Source organism: Parasteatoda tepidariorum, chromosome 7 (genome assembly GCF_982258835.1).
Source record: "Parasteatoda tepidariorum strain Cologne lab strain chromosome 7, Ptep-v5.0, whole genome shotgun sequence".
In the NCBI taxonomy this organism is placed as follows: Eukaryota; Metazoa; Arthropoda; class Arachnida; order Araneae; family Theridiidae; genus Parasteatoda; species Parasteatoda tepidariorum.
Genome location: NC_141761.1, coordinates 40080447 through 40105764, shown reverse-complemented (window position 1 = coordinate 40105764; position 25318 = coordinate 40080447). Strand labels below are relative to the sequence as shown.

Here is a 25318-nt window from a genome sequence, read left to right as displayed (position 1 = left end):
AAATAATATTTTGATAAAATAATACGTTTGCTTAAATATGGTGCTATATGATTTTAGAAGGCAGCTAAAAAATTACTCTTTAAAACATGTGTTAAACCATATGTAGCAAAATGTACCACTGAATCGATTTTGGACTACTTAGCGATTTTTATATTTAATGGTGATAAGTTTCAAGGTATGTTTTTATGCATTTGAAAAAAATTTCACTTTCGTATTTATAGTAAAGATATTTGGTTTAAAAATAAATTTTATTTTTTTATTTTTATCAATCTTATGCATTTTTGAAAAATTCATACGTAAAGAATCTTAATGAGTTATGAAAATTCATAATTAAAATATAAAATAATCAGGAAAAATTTGGTTTTTATAGCATTGAAAAAATTTCGCTTAAATAATAAAAAATAAAAAAATACTTGGTGGTTGTTGTCCTGGTTGTCCTGGTAGAATAAATTGGAATTGTGGGAAGTTTCCAAGTTTAGCTGCAGAAAAAATTTTTTTTCAGTGAAATATAGTCATTTGTATAATAGTATTTGTATAATAAATATTAGTATATGTGCATAATATTACTTGGTAGTTGTCCTAATGGTGTGTTGCCTAGAGAACTGAGTGGTGTATCAGCACCTGGAGCATCACCTGATATTATAAAGTCATACAATTAATATTCAGTTCATAGTTTCTTTGTACAACTTTAAAGTTTGAAGACTAATTATAATGTCAAACATATATTAAAAAAACACAACATAATTAGAGTTCACATACATTTACATCATGTGCATTATACATTGTGTTTCCTTTCAAAATAATTAGAAAAATATCGAGAGATTCGGATTAAAATGTTTAATTGAGTAAATTAAATGAGTTAAAAATATATATGTATATATATATTACTTGGTATTGATGCCAAAGGAATATTGCCAAGTGGTCCAAGGTGAAGAGTAATTAATTTGCGCAATGGTACATTAGCAAGGCCATCTAAAATTATAAGGATAATGTCATTCACAAGAATACAAAAAAGGAACATTTACTGTAGTCATCGATATTGTAGACCAGGGGTCCCCAACCCTATGCCCGCGGGCACCATGGCGCCCTTCGATCGGTTTAGGTGCGCCCGCTGCTTGTGCCTAACGATAAAATACTTCAGTTTTCCATTTTCCCATAAAATGTTAAGCAATATTTTTTACTATTTCAATATGGATGATAAACACAACCAAAATAGAAATCGCCATCCCCACAGATATAAGCACAAAGCAAAATATAGCTGACCACTCGCGAATTGCATATATGAACTCATACTTTGTATGTTTTGCAAGCAATTTCGTAATAATTTATTTTACTCAAGGATATTAATACTAATTATATTCATATGTTAAATTAATTTTTAAAATAAAATTTTTTTGTGCATTATATGCAGTGTGTATTATTTCCTATGTCTACCAACTATAAATTTATCTTGAAAAGATAAATGGTGCCCGCCATTCGACCGATATTCTGGTATTTGCTCTTTGGTACAAAAAGGTTGGGGACCCCTGTTGTAGACAATACTAAGGGAATTATATCTTGTAAGAAAAGTTACATGCACCATTAAAACTATGGATGGGTGGCCTAATGAAAACAATAACAAGCGTCCTTAAACCGGAAAAAATTTAGAAAATTTCCGGTGTATCCCTCCACTTATGTTGTGACTTCAAGGCGATGTGTGAACAAGCCTAATATTCTATGCAGTTTTGTTATTGTAATTTGGGTTCAAATTTAAACATAATTGTACCATTCATAAGAGCTTTCAGAAATGTATTGATTCTCAGAGGTCGTAAGGCCAAAAAATTGTTTGGAAAGTTAATATCTCATTGTGAATAATTCTTAAGGTTTGCCATGTTTTGTATTTCATCCCTCATTTGGCTACATTTGAATAAAATGTCGCCAAAAATATCTTTAAAAATATCTTTTTAAGTTAGCCTAATTAGAAAATATTCTAATGATTATAATATTAATATGATAATGCTGAAGTTTAAAGGCTGAAAGAAAGAACTCGGTACATGTGAAATACTGCAATAGATATGATGCAATAATATGATGGCGCGTTTTTTTCAATCTGCGGCGTAAAAATATATCGGAAGCAGTAACCCGGAAGTCTTGCAAGAGCAATTTAACCACTAGCGCCACCACCCTTAGCTTTACACGATCACCCATTCATATTCACATTCAATAATTATTTTAAAAAATATCGCAATCACAGCCCAAATTTGTACTACTCCCTTTAAGATAATAAGTCGTATGTATAAGAAATGAATCATTCTTTAATTATTCATTTCCTTTTGTGGAATGATTAAGTATTAATTAATAACTTACCTGGTATGTCACTTGGAGAAAGACCAGGGAGCTTGCCTAAAAAACAAATAAATTCTAAATTAATCAGAATTTTTCTTTCACAAAATATGATCTTTAATGCAACATTAATAAACATTATTTTAGAGTAGCTTTTAATAGTAATGTAGTTTTTAAAATAAATACGCAAATTTGTATTTTCTGTAAACTTAAAATTATATTTGGACTCACCTCCAACATATCGGATATTTCATTAATTTTTCATATTAGAGTTAGATTTTTAGTTATTATATTTTAAACAATAAAAAAAAATTCGAACATTACCTGCTAGTTGTCCTAATGGAAGATTTCCCAATTGATTCAGTGGAAGTTTAGCAAGTGGACCTACAAAAGATTTTTTTTTTACTATAGAACATTGATTAGATGAAAATGGTTGAATACAAAACGGAAAAAAAATATTTATTGAAATAAAATCAATTCATGAAGTTAAACTTTCATCAATGTTAATAAGTTTGCCTTTAAATTAAAGCAAGATGTAATAAAAACATTTTTTACACCTTTGGCATTATATTGGCATATACATTATATTGGTTATTTTTGTCAGTGTTAATCATTTTAAATACTTTATAAGATTCTAACTTAATTACTTTAGTTTTAAAACAATCATATCGGTTAAGAGAATTACCTAATTTATCGAATGGGAAAGTACCCAGTGGGAACACTTGTATAGAACCGACACTATCTAGTTGAAGAGATGGAATTTCGGCTGCAAGGAAAATATAAATTATGAGTTTAATTTATGAGTACAATTTTAAAGCAAATGCTTTACTAAAAAAATTAAAATTGTGCGTCAAATAGTTTCTTTTTACAATTTTAGAAACTTTATAAAATTAAATGCAAATTTAAAAATCATACATAATAAACAAAAATTATTCTTTAAACGTTATATAATACATATAAAGTAAAATTAAACTTGAAAGTTAAAGTGTATATATTGTACATAATAAGTTTTTGGTTTTTTAAATGATATTAAGGAACTTACCAGACGGGTAATCTGAAAATATAAATAATTTATCTTGTGTTCGCAAGTAGAAAAGAAAAAGTATTTAAACTAAATCTTAATATAAATTCTGAACAGTCAATATAATCATAGGGGTAGCTGTTTTAATTATCTGCTGTACAGTTGTATCATTGAATAATTGTTCGCATGTTTTGGAAAATTAGAGCTTACTTAATATTTAAAACGTGCTGAATACCCGTTCTTCGCATGTGTTAAAAAAAGTAATTAATCAATAAATTGGTTATAACCAACACTACGAGATCATTTGCAAATTTGAAGGATATATATAGCGGCAGAATTATTTAAGCTAAAACAATTATATTTAATTATTTTTTGACCTTTAGAGTGGCTTTTAGTTTTCAGGTTAAGTGAACACGGTTAAGCTCATCCCATAAAAATAAAGATTAATTATATTCAGTATCATTTGGGTTATTATTTTTCAGTTGGAGTCCAACTTCTGCTAGTCAAAAATTACCCTAACCTCCGGTACTTCTCCCTTTCGGTGGGCCATAAGGACCTATTTCCACAGTACCTATAGTAGACATCTTGGAAACAATAAAGCATGTTTAGCAGACGAATTTATTGCAAAAAATTAACTAAGCATTATTGACGTCGATAATATAATGATTTTTTTATGGTTTTCATATACGAATAAGTAACTTTTCATATTTAATAGAGCTTTAAGCATCATTGGCGTTAGTTAAAATATTGGAATTTCTTATGATCTTCATTTATGAATAAATAAATTTTCTACGTTAATTTAGACACTTTGGTTCGCCACGTTTTCGATCATACTTACACCATATACGGATTACTTCAGAATTGTGGACTTGGGGAAGGTGCATACATATACACAGACATATCTGTATGTAAGAATACAGAAAAACATTCTGCTTTATTTATACGGATCCTTTAGAAAGGTAAGAGTACTTTATCAGATATTTAACTCCTTGAAATTGAAAAAAAAAGTGAAAAATATTTGATATTGCTTTCAAATTATTTTTGTGTAAATTCAAATCATGTTTATAAAAGAATAATTTTCAAAATCTCAGAGTAGTAAAAGAGTAGTAGAAGAGTAATTAAAAAAAAGTTCTTACATCCATTCGGGTATTGTCCAGATGGGAACACTAAGTGGAAGAAAATCGAATTAATACGCATGACACACATATAAATCAGTTTTATAGATTTGAATTTGAAGAAATTTTCATTTTCTTTTATTGAACCTTTATAAACATTAAAACTGCAGTTAATAAACTCAAATAAACTATTATTTTATGCAAAAACATTTAGAAAAAAAAATTTCGTACTGAAAATTTTTTATACTAGTCTCTTGCTCCAAAATCAAAAGGTATTATAATGATGGAAAGACACTTTAGAGACATTGCTGAACAGGAAACCCATTAATTTGTTTATTTTTTTCTAATAAACTATACGTGCATTTTTGCATTCATTCTTTTCACAAAAAAAGATAACACATTAATAATGGAGAGCTGCTTTAATAAATTTTCCTTATGATATTTTTAGTACATGAACAGTTAGATATTTAAACACTAAAATTTTGTAGAAGTTTTGACTGTTTATATATAGTTATCCCAACATTGTTAGCTTTTAAAATATTAAAAAACAAATAATTTTTAATTTTATGAAACAAATATTTATAAACTACACAAATTTACAAATTTGGATGCATAGTTAACACAATTTTAATAAAGAGATATAAGAATTGTCTTAATTTTTCAAAACCCTAAGTTTATAAGAAAAGTTGTACTTACTAAATCTTAAGATGTATCTTTGGAGAGCTGAAATAACAAATTAAGTAATATAAATAACAATAAATATATTTTACCTTTTTAAAAAACGAAATTTAAAAGTATACTAAATTTAAAATTTTTAACACTAATGCAGACCTAATAACCTTAATTAAACATTTACAGTTTAATAAAAATATATTTTATGTACATAAATTTTCACCAATCAATAGAAGTAGGGGAGAATTGGATAAAGCGGGATAGTCGGACGAAACGGGATACGTCGCCTAGGGACCTGGCTATTTAGTTATCTAGAGGACGACAGCGGAAACTTGTTATTCGACCGTGATTATATCATTCTCAGTGCGCCCCGCCTTGAAATCACTAGTTAATCGAAGGTTGTAGGTCTCAGAAATTTTTTACTCTATTTTCTTTGCCATTTTCTACATTTTTCTACATTGCACTGCCTATATGTATGGGATTACAATTCCAGAGAGTTTTACATTTGATGAAGCATTTATTAACGAGTATTCTCATGTCTAGTCAATCTAATTTTTCTTTCACGTTTAGGTAGCAGCCATGTTTGTTTTGAAAACTGTCTGAGTTTGACAAAACGGGACACTGAGTTGGATAAAACGGGATAAAGTTTTTTATGTCTCATTTTATCCACCAATTTATTTGTTGGCCTATTACTTCCACCGTCTTGAAATTATAGTTACTATATTATTATTATTACTTCTACTATATTATTATTACTATATTGAAGGAAAGGTAAAAAAGGCTCGTACAAATACATTGACCCCTGAATTGACAGCAGTGAAAAAGTTGGACAGATATGAGACAGTATTCAATGCTAAGCAAGAGAAACGTATGAGCATGTATTATCTCTAAAAGATTGATTATTTGGTATAACCCTAACGGGCATACGCATTTGAGTTAGCTGAGAGAAACGATGTTAAGTATAATTTTAACACATAAAAAAACGGCTGGAAAGTGTTGGTTGTATTCATGTCTTGGCAGACATAAAGAACTTAGCCTCCGAAATCCAGAACCCACGAGTATGGCCCGAGCAAAAGGGTTTAATCGCACTGCAGTTAAGCAGTTTTCTGAACTTTTGAATTCTCCATTAAGCAACCATACGATTACCCCAAATGATATTTATAATGTTGATGAAACATGAATTCTACCAGTGCCAAACAAGCCTTCAAAAGTGTTGAGTCTACGAGGCAAAAAGAAAGTGGGTAGCTCTTCTTTAGCCAAATGAGGAGTGTTGGTTACTGTTGAAACATGTATCAGTGCAGCTGGGATATTCGTCCCTCCTATATTTGTATTTCTTCGAGTGAAGGAAAACCTAAGACTCATGGATGATGCTTTACCAGGATCGTGGGCAGTGTATAACAAGACTGGCTGGATCACTAAGGAGACCTTCATTGCTTGGTTTTAAAAATTCGTAGAATTTTCCAACCATAGGCATAAGAAGCCAGTGCTGTTGCTGCTTGATGGACAAAACCGTCACACCAAAAGTTTGGAGCTTGTAAATTTGGCAAGAGAAAAATATTGTAATCATCCTAACCTTCCCCCACATACAACTCACCGCCCACTGAGCACGTATTATGAACAAGAAATTCGAAAATGGCTGTTCAACCATCCAGGTGGGTGCGTTGCAGTTTATGAGGTTACAAAACTGTTCAACGCAGCCTACTCACGGGCAGCCATTGCAGAAACTATCGTTAAAGCGTTTAGCAAAACTTGCATAAGTCCTTACAATTCTGACGTCTTCCCAGATCACCTGTTTGCACCGTCTCTCACCGCTGATCACCCAACGTCAGACCTGCAGCAAGAACCTCCAGGCGTTGGACACCAGACTGATGTGAGCAGACTGAAGTGACAGAGCAGTGTGTGCTGTTTTAGGATTAGTTATCTTTTGTTATCGACCTAGACTACGCTTTTCCATCCATCCAAAGTGTGTTCTACCTGCATCTCAAGTAAAAGGACCGCTCCCAGAAAAATGGCTGATAAGAGAAAGTAAAAAACTGTAATAATAACATGATCTCCATGTAAAAGTGAATTATAAATGAACGAAAAGGAAAGGATGACTAAACTACTAGAATGAAACAAGAGAATTTAAGAAAGGACTGCTAAGAAATCCCTCTTAAGGGCACCAGACACATCTTGACAGTGAAATTTATGGAATAAGCGTTCATATTTGAAGACTCGTAAAATCTTTAAAAAGACATATAGCAGCATAATTTTTGTGAACTTAATTGTAAAACAACAGTCTATATGAAAATGTTAGAAGCAATAAAATCCCATTAATAAAATTTTTAGAAATTTTGCTTTACGTTTTCTGTCAGTTAATTATGTTTTTCAGTTAGTTTTACACAAAAAATTAAACTTTGTAAACCCTGTCCCGTTTTGTCCAACCCAGGTGTGCTAAAACGGGATATGTAAGAGTTTGGAAAATAATTCTTTTTATATTTTACAGTCATTAAAATTAGTTTAAAATATGTTTCTTCTGCACTCCAATAAGTGATGTAGCTATGAAAAAAAAATAATGTGCTGTTCACTTCAACAGATTTTCCGTAGTAAATAAAAACAATAATGGTATCCCGTTTCATCCAACTTTTCCCTAATAAACTGAGTGAAAAAAAACATCTTGTACAATTACATTCCCATTCATACCCATACTTTAGTAAATTAAGAAAATACTTACGGTTACTTGGGTTCTGACCCCCTGGGCCCCCTGGGAATTGACCCCCTGGAAGTACTAAAAAAGAATAAATAAATGATTAAAAATTTAATTTTGCTAACATGAATTTAGTGACAGAAATTTTTTATTTCATTATGTAATTTAAAATAGAGTAACAAAGGTAGCAGTGAAAAAAATAATTTCCTGAGAAGTGGAAAAACTGAATTCAATTCAAATCATTAAATACTATTTATTAAACAAAGCAATAATTTTAATCAATATTGATTCCCTTTATCTTTGTCAATAAATAAAATGATAGTTTAAAATTTAATATTCTTGAACTAAAATATACAAACTGATATATAAAAATGGTATACTTTTATATATCTGTTAAATATGTAATGTTTTAAAATATTTTTTAAAATGTTAACGTTATAAACCATCAATTAAATTTTTTTTTCATAGAAAAAAAATTAACTTTTTTTTTCAATTTTCAGTTTTAAATTTGTTTACTAAGTTTACAGCACTGCTTAGAGCAGAATACATTTTAATTACAAAAAATATTTCTAAAGCCTTATTTACTGAAACCTTATATGACAAAAGAAATCAAAGTAGATGAAACTATAAAGAAACAAACACACACAAATGCATCTTTGATTTTTTTTTATATTTCAGTATGTAAGCAAAACTTACGCACGCGAATGTTATTCTATAGCAGGATAAATGAATTAATTTTTACCATTTTTAATTTCTTATTATTAGTTATATGGATAAACTATGACTCTTAGTATCATATTAAAACATTTCATAAAAGTCTAACTTTTAATGGCATTATTAAGAAAAATTCTAACAGAGATATAATTTCGGATAAATAATGTTACTTACAGTATGTTGGGACATCTAAAAAAAGATAAGATTTGTAAGTCTTACGAAAGTTAAATTATTAGTATGTCAAATGAAGGAAATGTTGCCTTCTTAATTTTCGTGCACACAATTTAAATAAAATAATGCAGTAATTAAACAATATATACTTACATTATAAAAATAAACATTATAATATAATATATAATTACAATATGAATTAAGATGGATAAGTACTTTTTTTTCATTTTTTACTAAACAATTTCTTTATAGACTTCTGGCCATTAAAATTGCTGCACCAGGAAGGCGACGCAACACGAACGTGAAATTTGCAGGAGGGATAAAGTATGTTGTGATATGCAAATGATTTGCTTATCAGCTTATTCATGGAAAGCAGCGGTAGCGACACCTACAATGTGTGTAAAAGAAGAGATTTGAATGTAAGTTTCTCATACAGAAATTGAATTTGAGTTGCTCGTGATCAAAAAAAATTTTTTTTATGCCTCGTGTAAGCAGGAGAAATGCCTTCCATCACGTGGCTGAGTTTGATCGAGGTCGAATTATGGCCTAACGGGATTGCTTTTTATCATATCGAAGTATTGCTGCTCACGTTGGTCGTGATCCCATGACTGTTAGCAGAATATGGAATCAATGTGTTCATGATGGTCATATGGAACGTCGTGCAGGATCTCAGCGGCCCCCCATCACTAACAGCTGAGAAGACAGACATGTTATCCACATGGCCTTAAGGGATCGTACAGTTACATCACGAACCCTGAGTCAAAAAATGGGGTTATTTGCAGGACAACAAGGGTCTGCACGGACAGTTCGATGATGTTTGCAGCAGGATGGACAGTCAGCATGGTGATCATGGCTTCGGCTACCCTTGACGCTGCATCACAGGTAGGAGTGCCTCCAATGGTGTGATCAACGAAGAACCTGGATGCAGGGATACAATGAAGTCGTTTTTTCAGACGAATCTAGGTTCTGTATACTGCATCATGATGGCCGCATCCGTGTTTGGCAACATCTTGGAGAACACCCATTGTTATCTTGCATTCGATATCGTTATGCTGACCCATCACCTGGAGTTATTATATGGGGTACTATTGGATACTCGTCTCGATCACCTCTTCTTGGCATTGCCAGCACTTTAAACAGCAGCCGATACATTTCTGACGTGTTAGGGCCAGTTGCTCTGCCTTCTGACCTTCCTTGACACAGAACATGCTCCCCTGTTTCCTTGGCCAGCACGTTCTCCTGATCTCTCACCAATTTAAAACGTCTGGTCAATGGTTGCCAAACGACTGGTACGCCACCTCTCGTCAGTCACTGCGGTCGATGAATTGTTGCATAATGTTGAATCTGCATGGAATGCTGTACCCGTCCATGCTATCCAATGTCTGTTCGACTCTATGCCCAGGGGAATAACTGCTGTTATTGCTGCCAGGGGAGGCTGCTCTGAGTACTGATTACTCAGGATCTATACATCCAGATATCCTGAAAATTTAACCACTTGTTCTTGCAACTATAATGTATGTGTCCAATAAATATTATTCGGTTATTTGCATTCCTCCTTGGTGTAGCAATTTTAATGGCCAGGAGAGTATTTTTGCTAAATAAATATAAACTTACGTCCTGGAACTTGATCTATAAAAAAAAGTATTTTATAACAATTTATAGGAAAATGCATCTATCGATTAAAATTTTACATTCAATTTTAAATCATTCGTTACCAGGAAATAAATTTTAACTCTATATTAAAATATTAAAAAAAAACTTGTATTCAAATAATAATCAAATCATCATAAACTGAATCCTTTAAAATCCATTCAAATATAAAAAAAAAACTTCTGAAATTTGAAGATAATAGTAGTAATTCGTATTATTATTTTTCATATAACCTTAAATTTCTTTCCATTAATTTGTTTCATTAACACCACTTAATATATTTTGGATCAATAAGATTAAATTTGGTACATATCGCTTTTGCTTTTTAAAAAATAAACATAAGTATAGTTTTGATATTAAAAAAAATCTGAACTTGTAACTTTTTAAATTTAATTTAAATCTTATTTTATGCAATTATAAATACTTAATATATTATAAATACTTAATACAAGTTATACTTAATTATTTTCCTAACAAATTAACTAAAAAAGTTTGATTTACACCGGATTAGATTTTTCTTCTTAAGATAACTTTTGTGATAAAGATTTTTGCAACTTTTTTTATTAGCATATTTATAATTTAAATAGCATAAATTTATAATGCATAATTTTAATTATGCTATGCAAATAATGATTGAAAATTAAAATGATTTCCTGAACTTTGTATAGCATTATTTTAGTAAGCTTCCTTATTAATATTATTATTTTAACACAGCTTAATGTTACAATTAACAACAGTAAAACTATTAACAAATAAATAAATATTTGCAAATAAAAATAAGCCAATTTAAGGTTTTACATTATAATATCTAACTTAATTTCGAGTAATTGTACAATTATAAAAGTTAATAATATTAAAGTTGTATTTGGTACTTACCGGCACTTGGATAATGTCCTGATGGATAATCTGCAAATATTTAATATAAATATTTATCTTCGAAAGAATATTATAATATTTTTTTCTATTTTCATGCAGTTTAAAATAAAAACACTATATTTTATAATAAAATGTTCATGCAAAATTTCCATAGAAATTATTTGTATTGAAAAGTATTATATACTTATAAAAAGTGATTGAAAGCGTTGTCGATAAATTTTGCATACATTTTAATGCAGTCTTGACAGTCTTGAATATTTGAAACAAAAGTAAGCAATGTCTTAATTATGTAAGCAATGTATTAATTAAGTGTAATAAAAGTAATGTATTAATTTTATAGTTATTATTTTTTTCTAATTTCAAAAATTTTTTCTTGAAAATTCTATTACTATTCTGTTTAAAAGTTTTCTACGATGCATCTCTGTAGTGTATTAACATTTTACAAATTTTTTTTTGTATTTCTTACTAACATAATCTTTTATTCTTCGATACGCAAACAAATTCTGCTGAAAGACTGTTTTTTATTTAAATATTCAGATTAGATTTTTTTCTTCCTTACTTGTAAAATTATCTTATTTTGAATAGTAAAGAGCAGTTGGTAGTAAATTTACGTACTTAAATATATTTTGTTAAATTTAAAAAATTGTATATGCTCTTATATTTTTATAAAACTAGTAAACAGCAAATGTTCGGTAAATTTGAAAAATAGGTTTTATTATAATCTCTTAGATGAATTATCTAATACAAAAAAGGAAAAAAAAATTAAAAGAAAAAAGCTACTTACGGCCACTTGGGAATTTTCCGGAATTAGTTTCTAAAATGTTTCAATAAAAACTGTTATAATTTGTTTTTAAAGTTATAAATTAATTTAAGTGACATATATCATTCAAATTAGAAATTTAAAATAATTAGTGTTCTGTTTCATTAAAAAAATCCACAAAAATGCATCTTTTCTTTTAGGTATCATTAAAAACAGATACTTTTATATTTTTTAATGCTATCATGTTTATTGAAAGTTAAAATATTCATATACTAACAGTTTTGAAAATAATTGCTATTAAGCATATTTTAATTGCGTATTTTGATATAATTTTTACTGGAACAATCTCAAAATTCAAAAGTTTATAAATTCGGATCCACAAATTCGCGTTTCACGATATAATACCAACGTCTAGATTTCAAGGTACTTCTTTAATAATGGTTTAAAGCGATTTTCCTAAGAATGAAAAGATCCCACAATTTTTAATATTAAAGTTGTTAAAACTTTTGCTGAACTCTATAAATTATGTATTTTGGAGGAAGTATATTCGCTTTTTTTGGAAGTATATTTGCTGCTTTCCGAGATTTTTTGTTAGAATCTTTATGTAAACTCTTAGGACAACTCGTACGTATATAAATTCAAAATGCTTCAATCAATAAAAATAATAAATTTGTTTTACTAAAATCTATTTGCTTTATTAAAAGCCACATTTAATTTATTCCGAAAACTTTAAGGAATAAAATTTAGAATCGAAATTAAAAAAAAACAATATTGCAAACAAAACAATATATGCATGCGATTATCGTAAAGTAGAAAGGATATTTATAAAATCTGTAAAAGAATTTAAAGATTCGAAATAAATTGTAACTTAATGAAACATCAAAAAATCATAGTATTATTTTCGTGACAATCAACTGGGAAATAATTCAATCGTATGATTTAAAGGTCTATACATAACTTCAAAAGTCAGTAATACTATTTATCTTACTAAGGTACATCATATACACTCAGTATAAGTTTGGATATCATTCAATAGTAGAAAAATTTAATAGTTTTTTTTTATATTGCATTCTGCTATATTTTGTTAAAAATATTTCAAGAAAAAGCACCCCAAAAATTTCAGGTGATTTTAAAAATAACTCTAGATTTGTAGATATTTTATTTTTAATAATTGCTTTTTATTATACTTTTTCATTATACTTTTTCATTATACTTTTTTAATGTACTTTTTAGCACTTACTTCCGCCGGGATAGTGACCAGATGGATATTCTGAAAGAAAAATTAAATTTCATCACTGTGTGAGCTTTGTAAAAAATTCCTAATCACAAATTGCTAAAAAATTCGTTACTCTCTAATCAGTTTTAAAAATTATTTATGGCTAGGTTAGTAAGTTGCTCGATCAATAATAAACGTTTGTTTCGTTTAGGCATTAAACGACCAATTTTAAGAAGAACATTTCATTCTATTATATTGAATTAATTATTAAATCTTGGATTTTAAAAGCTAATTTTTCCACATTTTTGAAGGCATCTGAAACCTCTATTAATCTATTGATAAGTAGGGAGAAATCGGTAAGTAAAGATTGTAACAGAGCAAAAATTTCGAGTGTCGGGTTCTAGATTTGGTTCCGAGGTGGCACACAAGGTGTATTTAATAAATCTACATGCACACCCCTGCTGGCAACCATTTTTACGTACTTTTGAAAGAGTTACATCACAAAAGATATTTTCACTCTACGTAAGTACTTGTTTTGGTATTAGAATATCACATTGTAACAAAGTAATTCTGTTTAAACAAATAAAAATTATTAACCGAATTTGTAAGTGGACACCTCAACTAGCACTTCAAAAAAAAAAAAAAAAGAAGATTAAATTTGTTAATTTACTAGCATTGTTTTTAACAAATGAAGCTGAAATGGAGTCTTGGGGACGATTGTAACAACAAGTAAAGGGACGATTGTAACACCTGAAAATAAATAATCTTATGTTTACAAACCATTACTTAACACTTTAAGAACCACCAATAGTTTCCTATATCACTTATATTATGTTGCATGTGCATTATTTTATTTGTCACCTTTCACAGCATAAATTAAAATTTTTAACCCCTTAAAGTTAAAAGTTTAACACTTTAGGTCTCTGCTCATTATTATTTTTACTCCTAAAATATCACTACTATTTTGATCAATAAAAAATATATCACAGCTATGATTATATGTATAATTAACTATGTTTTAGTTGAATTTATGAATTGTTACAATTGACTCCGTAAGTAGGGACAATTGTAACAAGTGCACGACTGTCAAAAATTTTTAATAACTAATATAATGACATTTAAAATACGGTATTTACTTTTTTTCTATTAGAGGATAGTCTACTTTACTCGTCTGTCAATTAATACTAATAATATATTGGATTTTTTGTTAGTTAAAAATAGTTAAGTAAAAAATTTTACAATTGACCCCACTCTCCCTTAATACTAACTACAAATTTTATAACATTAAAATTACTTTCAAATTGCATATTTAAATTGTATCATATTATAGTTGAATAAAAATTTTATTTTTCTTACACATAAATGGTGAATAAATGAAAAATGATATACTTACGACCACTTGGATACTGGCCGGAGTGTATGGCTAAAATGAAAAACGAAGAATGAATGTTTCCAGAAAATGTACTGTTTCATTATAAAACGTCTATATAGCTTTCTAAAAAAATTGATACAAATTTCATATCTACACCTTAATTTAATTCACTTAGAAATTTTTTTTTTGAATTATAAGTATTAAAATGCCTTTTACAGAAATTGGTGTATATCCTGGAAGTTAAATAAATGAATATCACTAAAAGCTCATTCTAAACAGCTATGTACTTTTTTATGATTTCTAATTTGGAAATTAATATGCATAAGTCTTTCTTAAAATAATATTTTTTTTAGAAAAACAATTGCATGAATCCTTTTTTAACATTTTGAGTGCAAGCAAACAAGCCCTATTCAATAAAATAACTGATGAAGAAAATGTAATGTTTAATAAAGCAACAAATATCTTTTGTCTTATATATTTCGTAATGTTGCTTAAAAAACTTAATTTGTTTAATTTTGAAATTTAATAATCAAATCATATTATTTTTTATTTTAGATGCACTGTAAGAAATTTCCCAGAAAAAAAGACTAATTGACAATTTTGCGATATTAACTATTTTATCACATTAAAAAAATAGTTTAATAACCATAAATGATGGTATTCAATCTATTATTTGTGGGAAAATAGTTTATTGCCTTTTTAATAGTACAATTAAATAACAATAATTTAAATGCGAATTTTTTTCACCTAATGAAGCCACTTAGTTCCTTGCAGCTGGGAGCGTAGTTTAGAAGGGGCACTTTTGAAGGTACTTTTGAGCGCACTGGGAGCGTATCTTTCAATCTCATGTCTACTCAAATGGGAGTTTTAATACCAGCTTTGATACCAAAATATTTCTCCAGTTTCTTGAAGTTCTACTGTTCGCATTTACCTTGTCTTCCGGAAAGCGAAACTTTCATTAACGTATAAATCATAGCACTACAAGGTTCCCTAACATAAACAGGTCTAGTAATTACCATGTCTTGCAATGGATGGCATCACTAGATTGCAATTAATCCACATTCTGTAGTTCATTTGACAAAACACAACTAAATCACAAAACTCTAATGCTCAGTTAAGAAAATTTTTTATACAGTTTTTAAACCATGCTAGTTTAAAGGGTTTGAAAGCTATACTAGAAAAATATTCCTAATCGCAATTTTACGAGGAAAATTAAAAAATATATATATATTTCGAAAAAAATATAGTGATGTCTAGAGAAAATTATTTTATTTGTTGGAATTTGAAATTTCATCTTTAAAACAAATTATTGAAGTGAGAATTTTCTAAAAACAAATCAAACAAAAAGTTGCAAAAGCATTTAGTCTAGCTAGATCATATATAATTAAAATATAAATACAATATAATTACAATATCATTACAAGATACTTACTTCCACTTGGGTATTGACCAGATGGATACTCTAAAAATCCATTTTTTAAATTAGTTTCAAATTATTTATTGATCAAAAATTTTTGACATTGTTACTAAGAAAAACCAGTACTCTTGTATTAATTTTAATAACAGCAACTTTCTACATTTAAGAAAATTAAGGTATCATTCATGTCATTAATTATTATATTATTAACCTCTTAGCTCTTCTCTGTTGCTCCAGATTTTTTATTGATTTTAATCTGAAAAACTGTAAAATTGTTATTTGCTTAGTTTGAAATCTAATAATTTAATTACAAAGTTCCTAACGATTTTTTTGAAAAGCTGTTATTTATAAAACGCAAAAAGTTTTAATATTCTTAAAATACTGCAAAATTTGTTTGTTTTTTTAAATTATTACAGTTTTTTTACTTTGTTTTCATTGCCTTTTATTGCTAGTAAGTGTTTTATTTATAGCAGACTTTAATTTTATTGATATGAAAGCAATTTCCTATTAATCAAACAGAAGTCGTTTTCCACATTTTTTTAAAAATATAGGGGGAACTAATATTTGTTTATCAGATTTTGTACTTTTGTATTTATTTTGTATTTTTGCTTTTAATTTACTTTTGTATTTACGCTTTTTTGAAAAATTTTTTTTTTATTTGCATTTTTTACAAAATATGTTATGTGGAGAAAAATATTTGGCAAAAACACGAAATTAAATCAACATAGATCTTGAAATTGAGACTTTCTGCTGACTGAATATTTCTGAACTGAAGATTATGTGAAGTTTTAGAAGTTTAGAATCAATCGTATAGCTATATTTTTATCTAATATGCACAGGGAAAGAACACTGCTCTTCCTTGCCTTTTTCGTCTATGTGTGGTTATCCCTATTTTGGTAATTAAGTATGATTTTTATTTTTATATAATTTCTTATTTGTTATAATCACTATTTCATGTGTAAAATATAATAAAAGAAATCAAAAAGGAACTTACGGCCACTTGGGTATGCTCCTGATTTATCCTCTAAAATTGAAGCATCAATTTAGCTTTTTATAATTTATTTTTGTTAATTGCACAGAAGTAAATTTTAAAAACCCTTATCTTCTCATGATTATTAGGTTAAATTTTGTTTATATTCAAAAGTAGAGAAAAAGCATTAAAAGAAATGCCATTATGGAATATGATTATGAGTAAAACCTAAGCTGCCAATACGTAGAATAAATTGAAACATATTCCACAATGTAAAACAAATTATAATTTCATTTCTTGGAAGGTAAAATAATGCATTTATTAAATGAAACAAACAGCAAGTTATCTTAAAAGGACTAAGTTTAAATCTAAAATTCGTACATCTTATTTTACATTGTTTCCTAGCTGTCTATTTTCCATAGTAAATAAGTCTTTATTATCATATTATCTCTGTATGTATTAAAGGAAGTTTTAATTCCATTTGAAATTATTATGAAATGTGTACCCTAAAATTATATTTTTAAATTAATCAGAATGCAAAGTAATCCATAGTGATGAACGTTAATATATATTTTCTAAAATTTTTCATAATTTTAATTTTTTGACTCAGCGATAATTTGGTATCATGAAGTGCCCAGTAAGGAATAACGTAATTCAAAATTCTACAAATCATTATATAGTTAGATCAGGGGAAATGAGTTATTTAAATCTAAAAATCCGAGCATCATAATTTTTTTCCGAAGTAATGGGAAGTTTTCATCATCCATGCGAATCGCTCTATTCTCAAACAAACTTTTTTAAGATAATTACAAATCTTTTTTTCTGATGGACCTCAACAAATAAAAAGTGTTTGTCTTCTTTCAAATATAATTTGCAGCCGTTACAAACCATAGGTTTTATTTCATTTATTATAAAGACACTAAAAATTCATACCAATATAGAGACAGATAAAAGTATAGGGTTTTGTAAATGTTATACTAAACACAATGTATCAGTATTTATCATTGATAATTGTAAAATCAAATTCTTCAAAGTAATGAATGATAAATACATCGAGTTTTACAAATCTTTAATAAATTATCATGTATGAGTGTTTATCAATGAATATTGTAAAATTGCATTCTAGAAAAAAATAAGTCATAAATATAGCGTATTTTATAAATCTTAAATAAGGCCAAATAATATGAGTATTTATATTTGATTATTAAAAAATTGCATTCTAGAATATAATTTTTTGCTTCCGTAAAAATTAGCATCAAAGCAGTAATTACCTCCGCTTGGGTATTGTCCTGATGGATATTCTAAAAAAATATAAATGACTTTCATTAACATGAAATATAACTTACATTTCTAAATGAAAACAAAAATAATTATCATTTAAAAAAAACGAAAATAGTGTAGAATTGGTTTTATAAATATTTTTATATATTTGGTTTTATATATATTGGTTTTATAAATATTTTAAAATCTTACACATTTGTTTGGTATAAAATAAATCGCAAAATTTATTTAGCTTTATCAAAAATAGAAAGAAAGGAGTAATACTAAATTATTAATTCATTGTAGTTCCTGTCAAACTGATTATGAAAGATGCGTTTTTTTACAAAAACTCCACTGATATATACTGATGTCTCTACTAATTGAGTATATTTTAAATAATGAAGAATAAATGACTCAAACTAGAGCAAATATATTAATTTTAAATAATTTTTATTTACGAATTATGCTATTAAAATTGTTATTAAAACATTTCTCTGGAATTTTGTGTAAAATCATTATCACTAAAAATTTTCCTGAAGACTAAATGCAGAATTATTTTCTATAAAAAGTAATAATTATCTGTAAACAGATACTTACGACCGCTTGGATATTGGCCAGATTTGAAGACTGAAATAAAAAAAAATATTTTGAGTTTAAAAAAAATAAAGTTGCAGCCTTTTATTTCTAAACTAAATAGAATTTTTTATACGATTATTTAATAATCTAAATCTAGAAATAAATTATTTTTAATTTTCAATAAAATTTTTAATAAAATCTATTTTATTAATAAAATATAACCATTTAATCATGTTTATATAAGTCATTGGTTAAAATAAGATAGTTGAAATTAGTTTCCAGAAAGATACAAAGTGTAAATCTTACTTCCACTAGGGTAGTATCCTGATGGGTATTCTGAAAAATGAAACACATTTCAGTTATGTTAATTTAAAGAAAATAGAAGTTTTAAATTGTGTAATAAAATTTACAACATACAGCAGTATACGTTCTAACGTTTATGAAATTTGTGAAAATAGATGCTTGAAAGTCATATTAAAAGAATTTTACGATTATACGAATAATTTTATGATTTTATGAATAATTACATATTAACGTTCATGAATATGTAAAAAAAACTGAGCCTATCCAAAGGCAGGTTACTATAATTTCACAATATGACGAAGTGGGATAAGAATATGGATATGTTTTTCGATATATTGTAACATGAAACAGCATTTGTGACTGATTATCAAATGTTATTTCAAGTCAACTACATGACTCGTGTGACTTTTATCATGCACACAAACGTCAAAGTATCTTTGTTTTCGAAATTCAGCTCAAGAAAATTAAAGCAAAAAATGCTGATCGGATGGATTTAAAAAAATGCTAGAATTTAAATAACGCCTGCGCTAATATTAAACTTTTACGAAAATAAGGAACCCTGATCTAAATTTTAGATAAATTATTGAAAGTTTTGAAAAAGTTGTATCGAAATTTTTAGAATTTAGATGATATCTAAGCTTTTATTAACTTTTGTGAAAATATCAAAAATTTAATTTTAGGTAAGTCATTGAAAGTTTGAAAAAGAAATTGTGCTTTGATGCATTATCGTGAAATAAAAACCATCTAGACACCTTAAATACTTATCAGTACAATCTTAGTTAAAACCTTCCTGAAGAATATTAATAAAAATAATACTTACGTCCACTTGGGAATTCTCCAGATCTAAAAACTAGAATTTACAATAGTTTCCATGTGATTAAATTTATAATACTAAATTATTTAAAAATGCATTTATTTAAAATGAAAAGTGCCAGGGAAACTATTTCTGTTATTATAAATACTAATGATAATTTAATTACTGTTTGTGACTTATAATGAAAAATTCGAATAGCTTTTTTCTCGTATTAATTTTATGGGATCAAAACTACTTAATGTGACGTGTCGAAAGATTATAAAATCTTTCCAAGAAAGTGTCATTTGATATTGCAATTGCTTTTGGGATTCCAAGACGTAATGTGAATGTTTTTTAGATGTGTAAAAGATCAGTGCTTTTAAGCACTTATTTAATTTATATATTTATTCATTTTAATGAAAAGCACTTTATTAGCAGCTATTAATATTTTCCGGACCATTTATTTAACAAGAAATAAAGAGACGCTAAATACATAAATGACATCAAATTGTCACTGTAAAATACGACTTTATTCTAAACAAGTTCGGACACATTAAAATTACTGAATGAAATTAAAAATATAGAAATTTATTTCACTCAAAAATTCGCTTAATAGCTACTGTATATTTTTCTGTATAAAATTAGGGTGAAAATGTTATTTCACTGGCACAGTAAACTTTTTAATTAGAAAGTTTTGATCATGCTTACTTCTACTTGGATATTGTCCAGATGGAAAATCTACAAAAAGATTTTAAATGAATGAATGGATATAACCCAAATACAGTTATTTTTAAACGAAACTTTTACTATAATACTTTTTTTCAGACTTATGTGGATTTAAGATTCTGTAGAATTGTATACAATGCTTAAGCTCTCAGATACATGAGAGTATTTCAGAATATGATCTGAAGTTTCAATTCACTATGCGGATTTATTCATTTTTTTATGTAATTGATGTTTGACCTGAGGTATGCATGCATTTTATATTTTGAAAACAAGTTGTTATTGCCTTGGAATTGTGTGATGCTTTAAGAAATAAAATATTTAAAATAAAAAATACAGGGTATAAGAAAAATAGCGCTTTGAAACACCTCATAGAAAATAAATTATATTTCATAAACTAATTTTGTAACTCTACTCGTTTTTTTCACAAGACAAAAAGCTTTAAATAAATTATACGAAGAGACAAGTTATGCAAATCAACGAGATCCCATTTGCACTAAATTAAAGACTGTTCAAACATAAAAAAATATTTTGTGTGAAAAGTCCGAAACAATGAAAATGGCAGTTAAAAATAGCTTTGCTTATTATTTTTTTATTATTTTTTTAAATGATAAAAAAAGCAAGAAATTGATAATAATATATTTTCTATTATTTTCGGGACATCCATGGGACAATAACGCCTACTAAAAAATTTGTCAATAAGAAAAATGAATACCTTATGTGAAAATTCAGAAATAAGGAATTTGAAAATACGAAAATAAGTACTAAGTAAGAATATGCGGAAAAATTTATCTTCATTATATAAAACAATTATTAATTAACTATCGCATACTACATTATAATTTTACTTCGAATAAATTATACTAATCGCATAAATATTAATCACATTGTTTGTAGATTTAAGCTTATGATCAATGAGTAATGGCGGTAAATATATATAATACTTCTCACTTATAATTAGTTTAATAAACTTTTTTAACTAGTTTTCATTATGTTATGGACGAGAAATTAGTCTACGCTGATACTGTGGACACCATAACTTTTATTATTAAATACTTCAAAAAAAATTCACCCGAATCTTACATAAATTTTTAAAGGTTGAACCCCATATTAAGGATACATGAAAAGGCTGGGAGATTAGAGACATTGATTCAAAAGCGTATGAATGTTACTTTAAATCAAAACAATGAATTTAAAATAAATAAAAAAAATCTTTATTATTGGAATTATTTGGAAATGAGAAAATATTTGCTGATAAATATTGCTTAGTGTTGAAATAATATAAAATATAACTGATTTTAACAATGCGGATTTAAGCTTTTTAGAAATTCAGGCATTATATATGTAAGGGATTAAAACATTAGTTCGATTGTTTTTAAAAGTTATTGTAAATGCCTCATAATTAAATGTTGGTTGTTAAATCAACTGCTTCTTTAATTAGCTACATTAATATACCATTTGAAGCTCCTTGAGATTAATGCAGAATAATGAGATATGACACGGAAGATGAACCACCAAATTTTTATACCAAATGTTCAAACATCCAGATGTGGCTTACTAAGTAAAAACAATTCCTTTCACCTGGGTTGGGCAAGTTATCTGCATGAGCGTCATTTCACGTCTATAATGTAATACAAAAGAATTTTTTTCAGCAAAACAAATTAACGCGACAATAAGAAGAATATCTAAGTGCAGATGGATAGATGCGGCTGCAGAGGCAAAAAATTGACTTAGTTTTTCAAAAAAAATTCTCAAGGCAAAAATTTGGAAAATTTTAGAGAAATTGGCTGGAAATGCCTGGTTTAAAAAACCTTGGTCTGCTCTAAGTTGTTGTGTCAGATTTGATGACGATGAATATTTTTATTGCAAATAACAAATCCAAGCTTAATACTTACTTCCACTGGGAATTTCTCCTGTGATATATTCTATAACAAAGTAAGATAAATTATGGTACAATTATAACAAAATGATCAAAAAATTACAAATTAATAGATAATATTTTCAATTGACTATTTAAAGATAACTTTTAGATATGTTTTAACTGTTTCCGTAAAGAAAATTTTCCATATAATGGAATATTATACTATACATTCTCAGAAAACTTTTAAAGTATTGCAATAATATATATATATATATATATTATATTATTCAAAATTAGATAAAACAAAGGACTATTAGACTAACATTAGACTTCTTGCCCTAAGAATGTACCCTGCTGTTAGGAACTAGGTTAATTCATAAGGCTCTCGTTCACTTATTTGTATAAGATTAGTGGTATCTACAGTTGTGTTTTTAATCCCATGACTAAAAATAAAATTTTTAATTCCAACTCCTTATCACATAGCTAAGCTTTCAGCTTTCAAACAATGTGCCCTCGAATTTCATTGAATATGGGTCTTGCACGAATACAATTCAGGCTAGTAGGTGAAAGCAGTCGATAAATGAGTTTTCTCCGATTTATGTCGTCTTTTTTATGGTTATTTAACAATTTTTGTTTATGGTAAATCAGCGATTAAATATATAGCTATTTAAGCATTTTTTACTGAAACTTTTTAGCAGTGTGCTATCAAATTCTTATATGAGAAAAGTTCTCGTTTTATAAAGAAAAAAAATATATTTTTTTCTGTTTCGACTGTTTGCTTTAAATAAAAATTACTCTATTTTAGCTACTAGAAAAATTTTATTTAGTTTAAAACACTCCGGACATACCCCCACTTAGATATTCCCTGGTCGCAAATCCCAAAAATAAATTAATCAATATATTTTGATGTAGATTAATAACTAGTTGAAATTTTCAGATCCAAGATAATTTCAAACCAAAGCAGATTTTTTTTTTAAACAAAGATCACAGATTTAATAGAAAAATATTTTTATAGTGTTTAGTTGCTAATGTAAAGTAGATCATAGTTTTCATTTAAAATATTAATGCTCAAGATTTTAAAGACGTTTAAGAAATGAAGTAAGTGGTCTTTGTTTATGTATTTTTCTTCGATTTTTTTAAATTTAAAATGTTCATTTACCGCCATTTGATAATTTTTATGAGACACATACTGAAATTATAATTTTAAAATTTTAATGATAATTTTTTAAAAAAAATATTTTATTGTCCGCATCTGATCCTAGATTTCCTGTTATTTTATCCGAAATCTTTTCTGTGTAAGGGTGGAAATATAAAATAAAACAGATTGTTAAGTGCTAAAAATCAGTTTTATATATATATATATATATATATATATATATATATATATATATATATATATATATATATATATATATATATATATATATATATATGTATATATATTGGCAAGTTCAAAAAGTATATATACTTTTTGAACTTGCCTTATAAACGAATTGAATGATATATAAATTTGATACTAACCGTAACTTGGATATTCTCCTGTCAGTAAATCTGCAATAAAGTGAAGCCAATATGTTAAAAGACTTTTAATTTGTTGATCGAATCTTTTAGAGTTAATTAAGTAAGATTTAAATCAGATAATGTGATTATTTAAGGAATTTTTCAACGGAAAAATTATTAGTAATTAAATACTTTATTTTCTGCTAATAAATTACACTGAAGAGCAAATTTTTGTTATGTTTTCCTTTATCTGAGAATTTTTTAACAGATCTTAGATATCTTTGTTTATTTCAAATAAGCAATCTGTATCTCTCTCCAACCTCATAAAAACTGCTTAGGAAAACGTGCCTGAAACATCATAATATGTCTCTAGAGGCGATTCCCCTTCATGACTTGTTCATAAGCCCACTGCGAAACAGTTCCTAATGATGAAGGCATGAATTCCAATGCAATTTTAATCCTAAAGATATGCCTTTACTTTCCTAAGAGGTTGTCACAATATTTATGTTACCTTTTTACGATACAACGTTTTTAAAATTGTTATTTCGACAAAAATGCCCTTAAAATTTCTTTAAAAAATTGTAGCATTAAGACTAATTTTGAATTTGAAATCCCCACAATCGAATTAGGCTAGATTAAGTATTTATATAATTGCACCAAAATTTTTTTTCCCACTGTGATTAATGAATTGCAAATTTAACTGTACATATTCTATATTTTATTAAACTATCATTACCATTATTGATATATCGTATTTTAAATGATGCAAGAGAAAATTTAAAAGCATTGCAGATTGCATGAAGCATTTTTTTTTATTGTTATAATTAGAATTACACTTTAAACTTACCATCAGTTTCAAATTCCATAAGAATTATTACATTATTAGCACTATATTATAAAAAATTACAATTAAACTTCTAATTTATTTTGATTTAGTTATTCAATTACTTTAGAATATTTTTTTTCGCAGTATCATTTTAAAAAAATACAAAACTTATGACTATTTCGTATTATTTCGTAACGAAAATTTTAAATAAATATATAATTCATGAAATTTAATAGAAATTTTGCTTATTCAACTATATTGTAAAAAATTTCCGATCAAATAACAACAAAAAGTGCGTTTACTTCGGTGTATTATTACAAGCGCAGTTCTAAAATACCGCAGTTTCATTTTTGAAATTTAGAAATTTCGTAATTATTTGTACCAAAGAGGACCAGCTACACAAATGTGAAATTTTAATTTCAAGAAAGCTAAGAAAAATTTACTTGGTATTTTTAGATGAGTAATTTAAAATATTAAGGCGATTTTTAGAAAATTATTTTAAAATAATTTGAGT

At 27.3% G+C, this 25318-nt stretch overlaps 2 protein-coding genes across 22 annotated transcripts in view; both read right to left on the bottom strand.

Moving 5' to 3' along the window:
* LOC107456745 (uncharacterized) overlaps positions 1-3111 on the bottom strand; it is a 98700-nt gene extending 95589 nt beyond the window's left edge. The window contains exons 1-6 of the mRNA XM_071183557.2: positions 3008-3111; positions 2647-2706; positions 2347-2382; positions 889-972; positions 568-633; positions 414-479 (exon numbers count right to left, since the gene is read on the bottom strand). The gene's annotated coding sequence lies outside the window, so the exon portion shown is untranslated. The remainder of the gene's footprint in view (positions 1-413; positions 480-567; positions 634-888; positions 973-2346; positions 2383-2646; positions 2707-3007) is intronic.
* A 215-nt stretch (positions 3112-3326) lies between these two features.
* Positions 3327-25318, bottom strand: part of LOC147807034 (uncharacterized) — a 41110-nt gene continuing 19118 nt past the window's right edge. For all 21 annotated transcript variants that reach the window (XM_087167712.1, XM_087167717.1, XM_087167718.1 and 18 more), the window contains 19 exons: positions 24000-24029; positions 22513-22542; positions 20603-20632; positions 19922-19951; positions 19105-19134; positions 18820-18849; positions 18234-18263; positions 16987-17016; positions 16008-16037; positions 14597-14626; positions 13228-13257; positions 12012-12041; positions 11228-11257; positions 10316-10330; positions 8705-8719; positions 7844-7897; positions 5155-5181; positions 4480-4509; positions 3327-3376 (listed from right to left, as the gene is read on the bottom strand). In XM_087167712.1, the coding sequence (XP_087023838.1) occupies positions 3342-3376; positions 4480-4509; positions 5155-5181; positions 7844-7897; positions 8705-8719; positions 10316-10330; positions 11228-11257; positions 12012-12041; positions 13228-13257; positions 14597-14626; positions 16008-16037; positions 16987-17016; positions 18234-18263; positions 18820-18849; positions 19105-19134; positions 19922-19951; positions 20603-20632; positions 22513-22542; positions 24000-24029 (566 nt within the window). In that variant the 3' untranslated portion in view covers positions 3327-3341. The remainder of the gene's footprint in view (positions 3377-4479; positions 4510-5154; positions 5182-7843; positions 7898-8704; positions 8720-10315; positions 10331-11227; positions 11258-12011; positions 12042-13227; positions 13258-14596; positions 14627-16007; positions 16038-16986; positions 17017-18233; positions 18264-18819; positions 18850-19104; positions 19135-19921; positions 19952-20602; positions 20633-22512; positions 22543-23999; positions 24030-25318) is intronic.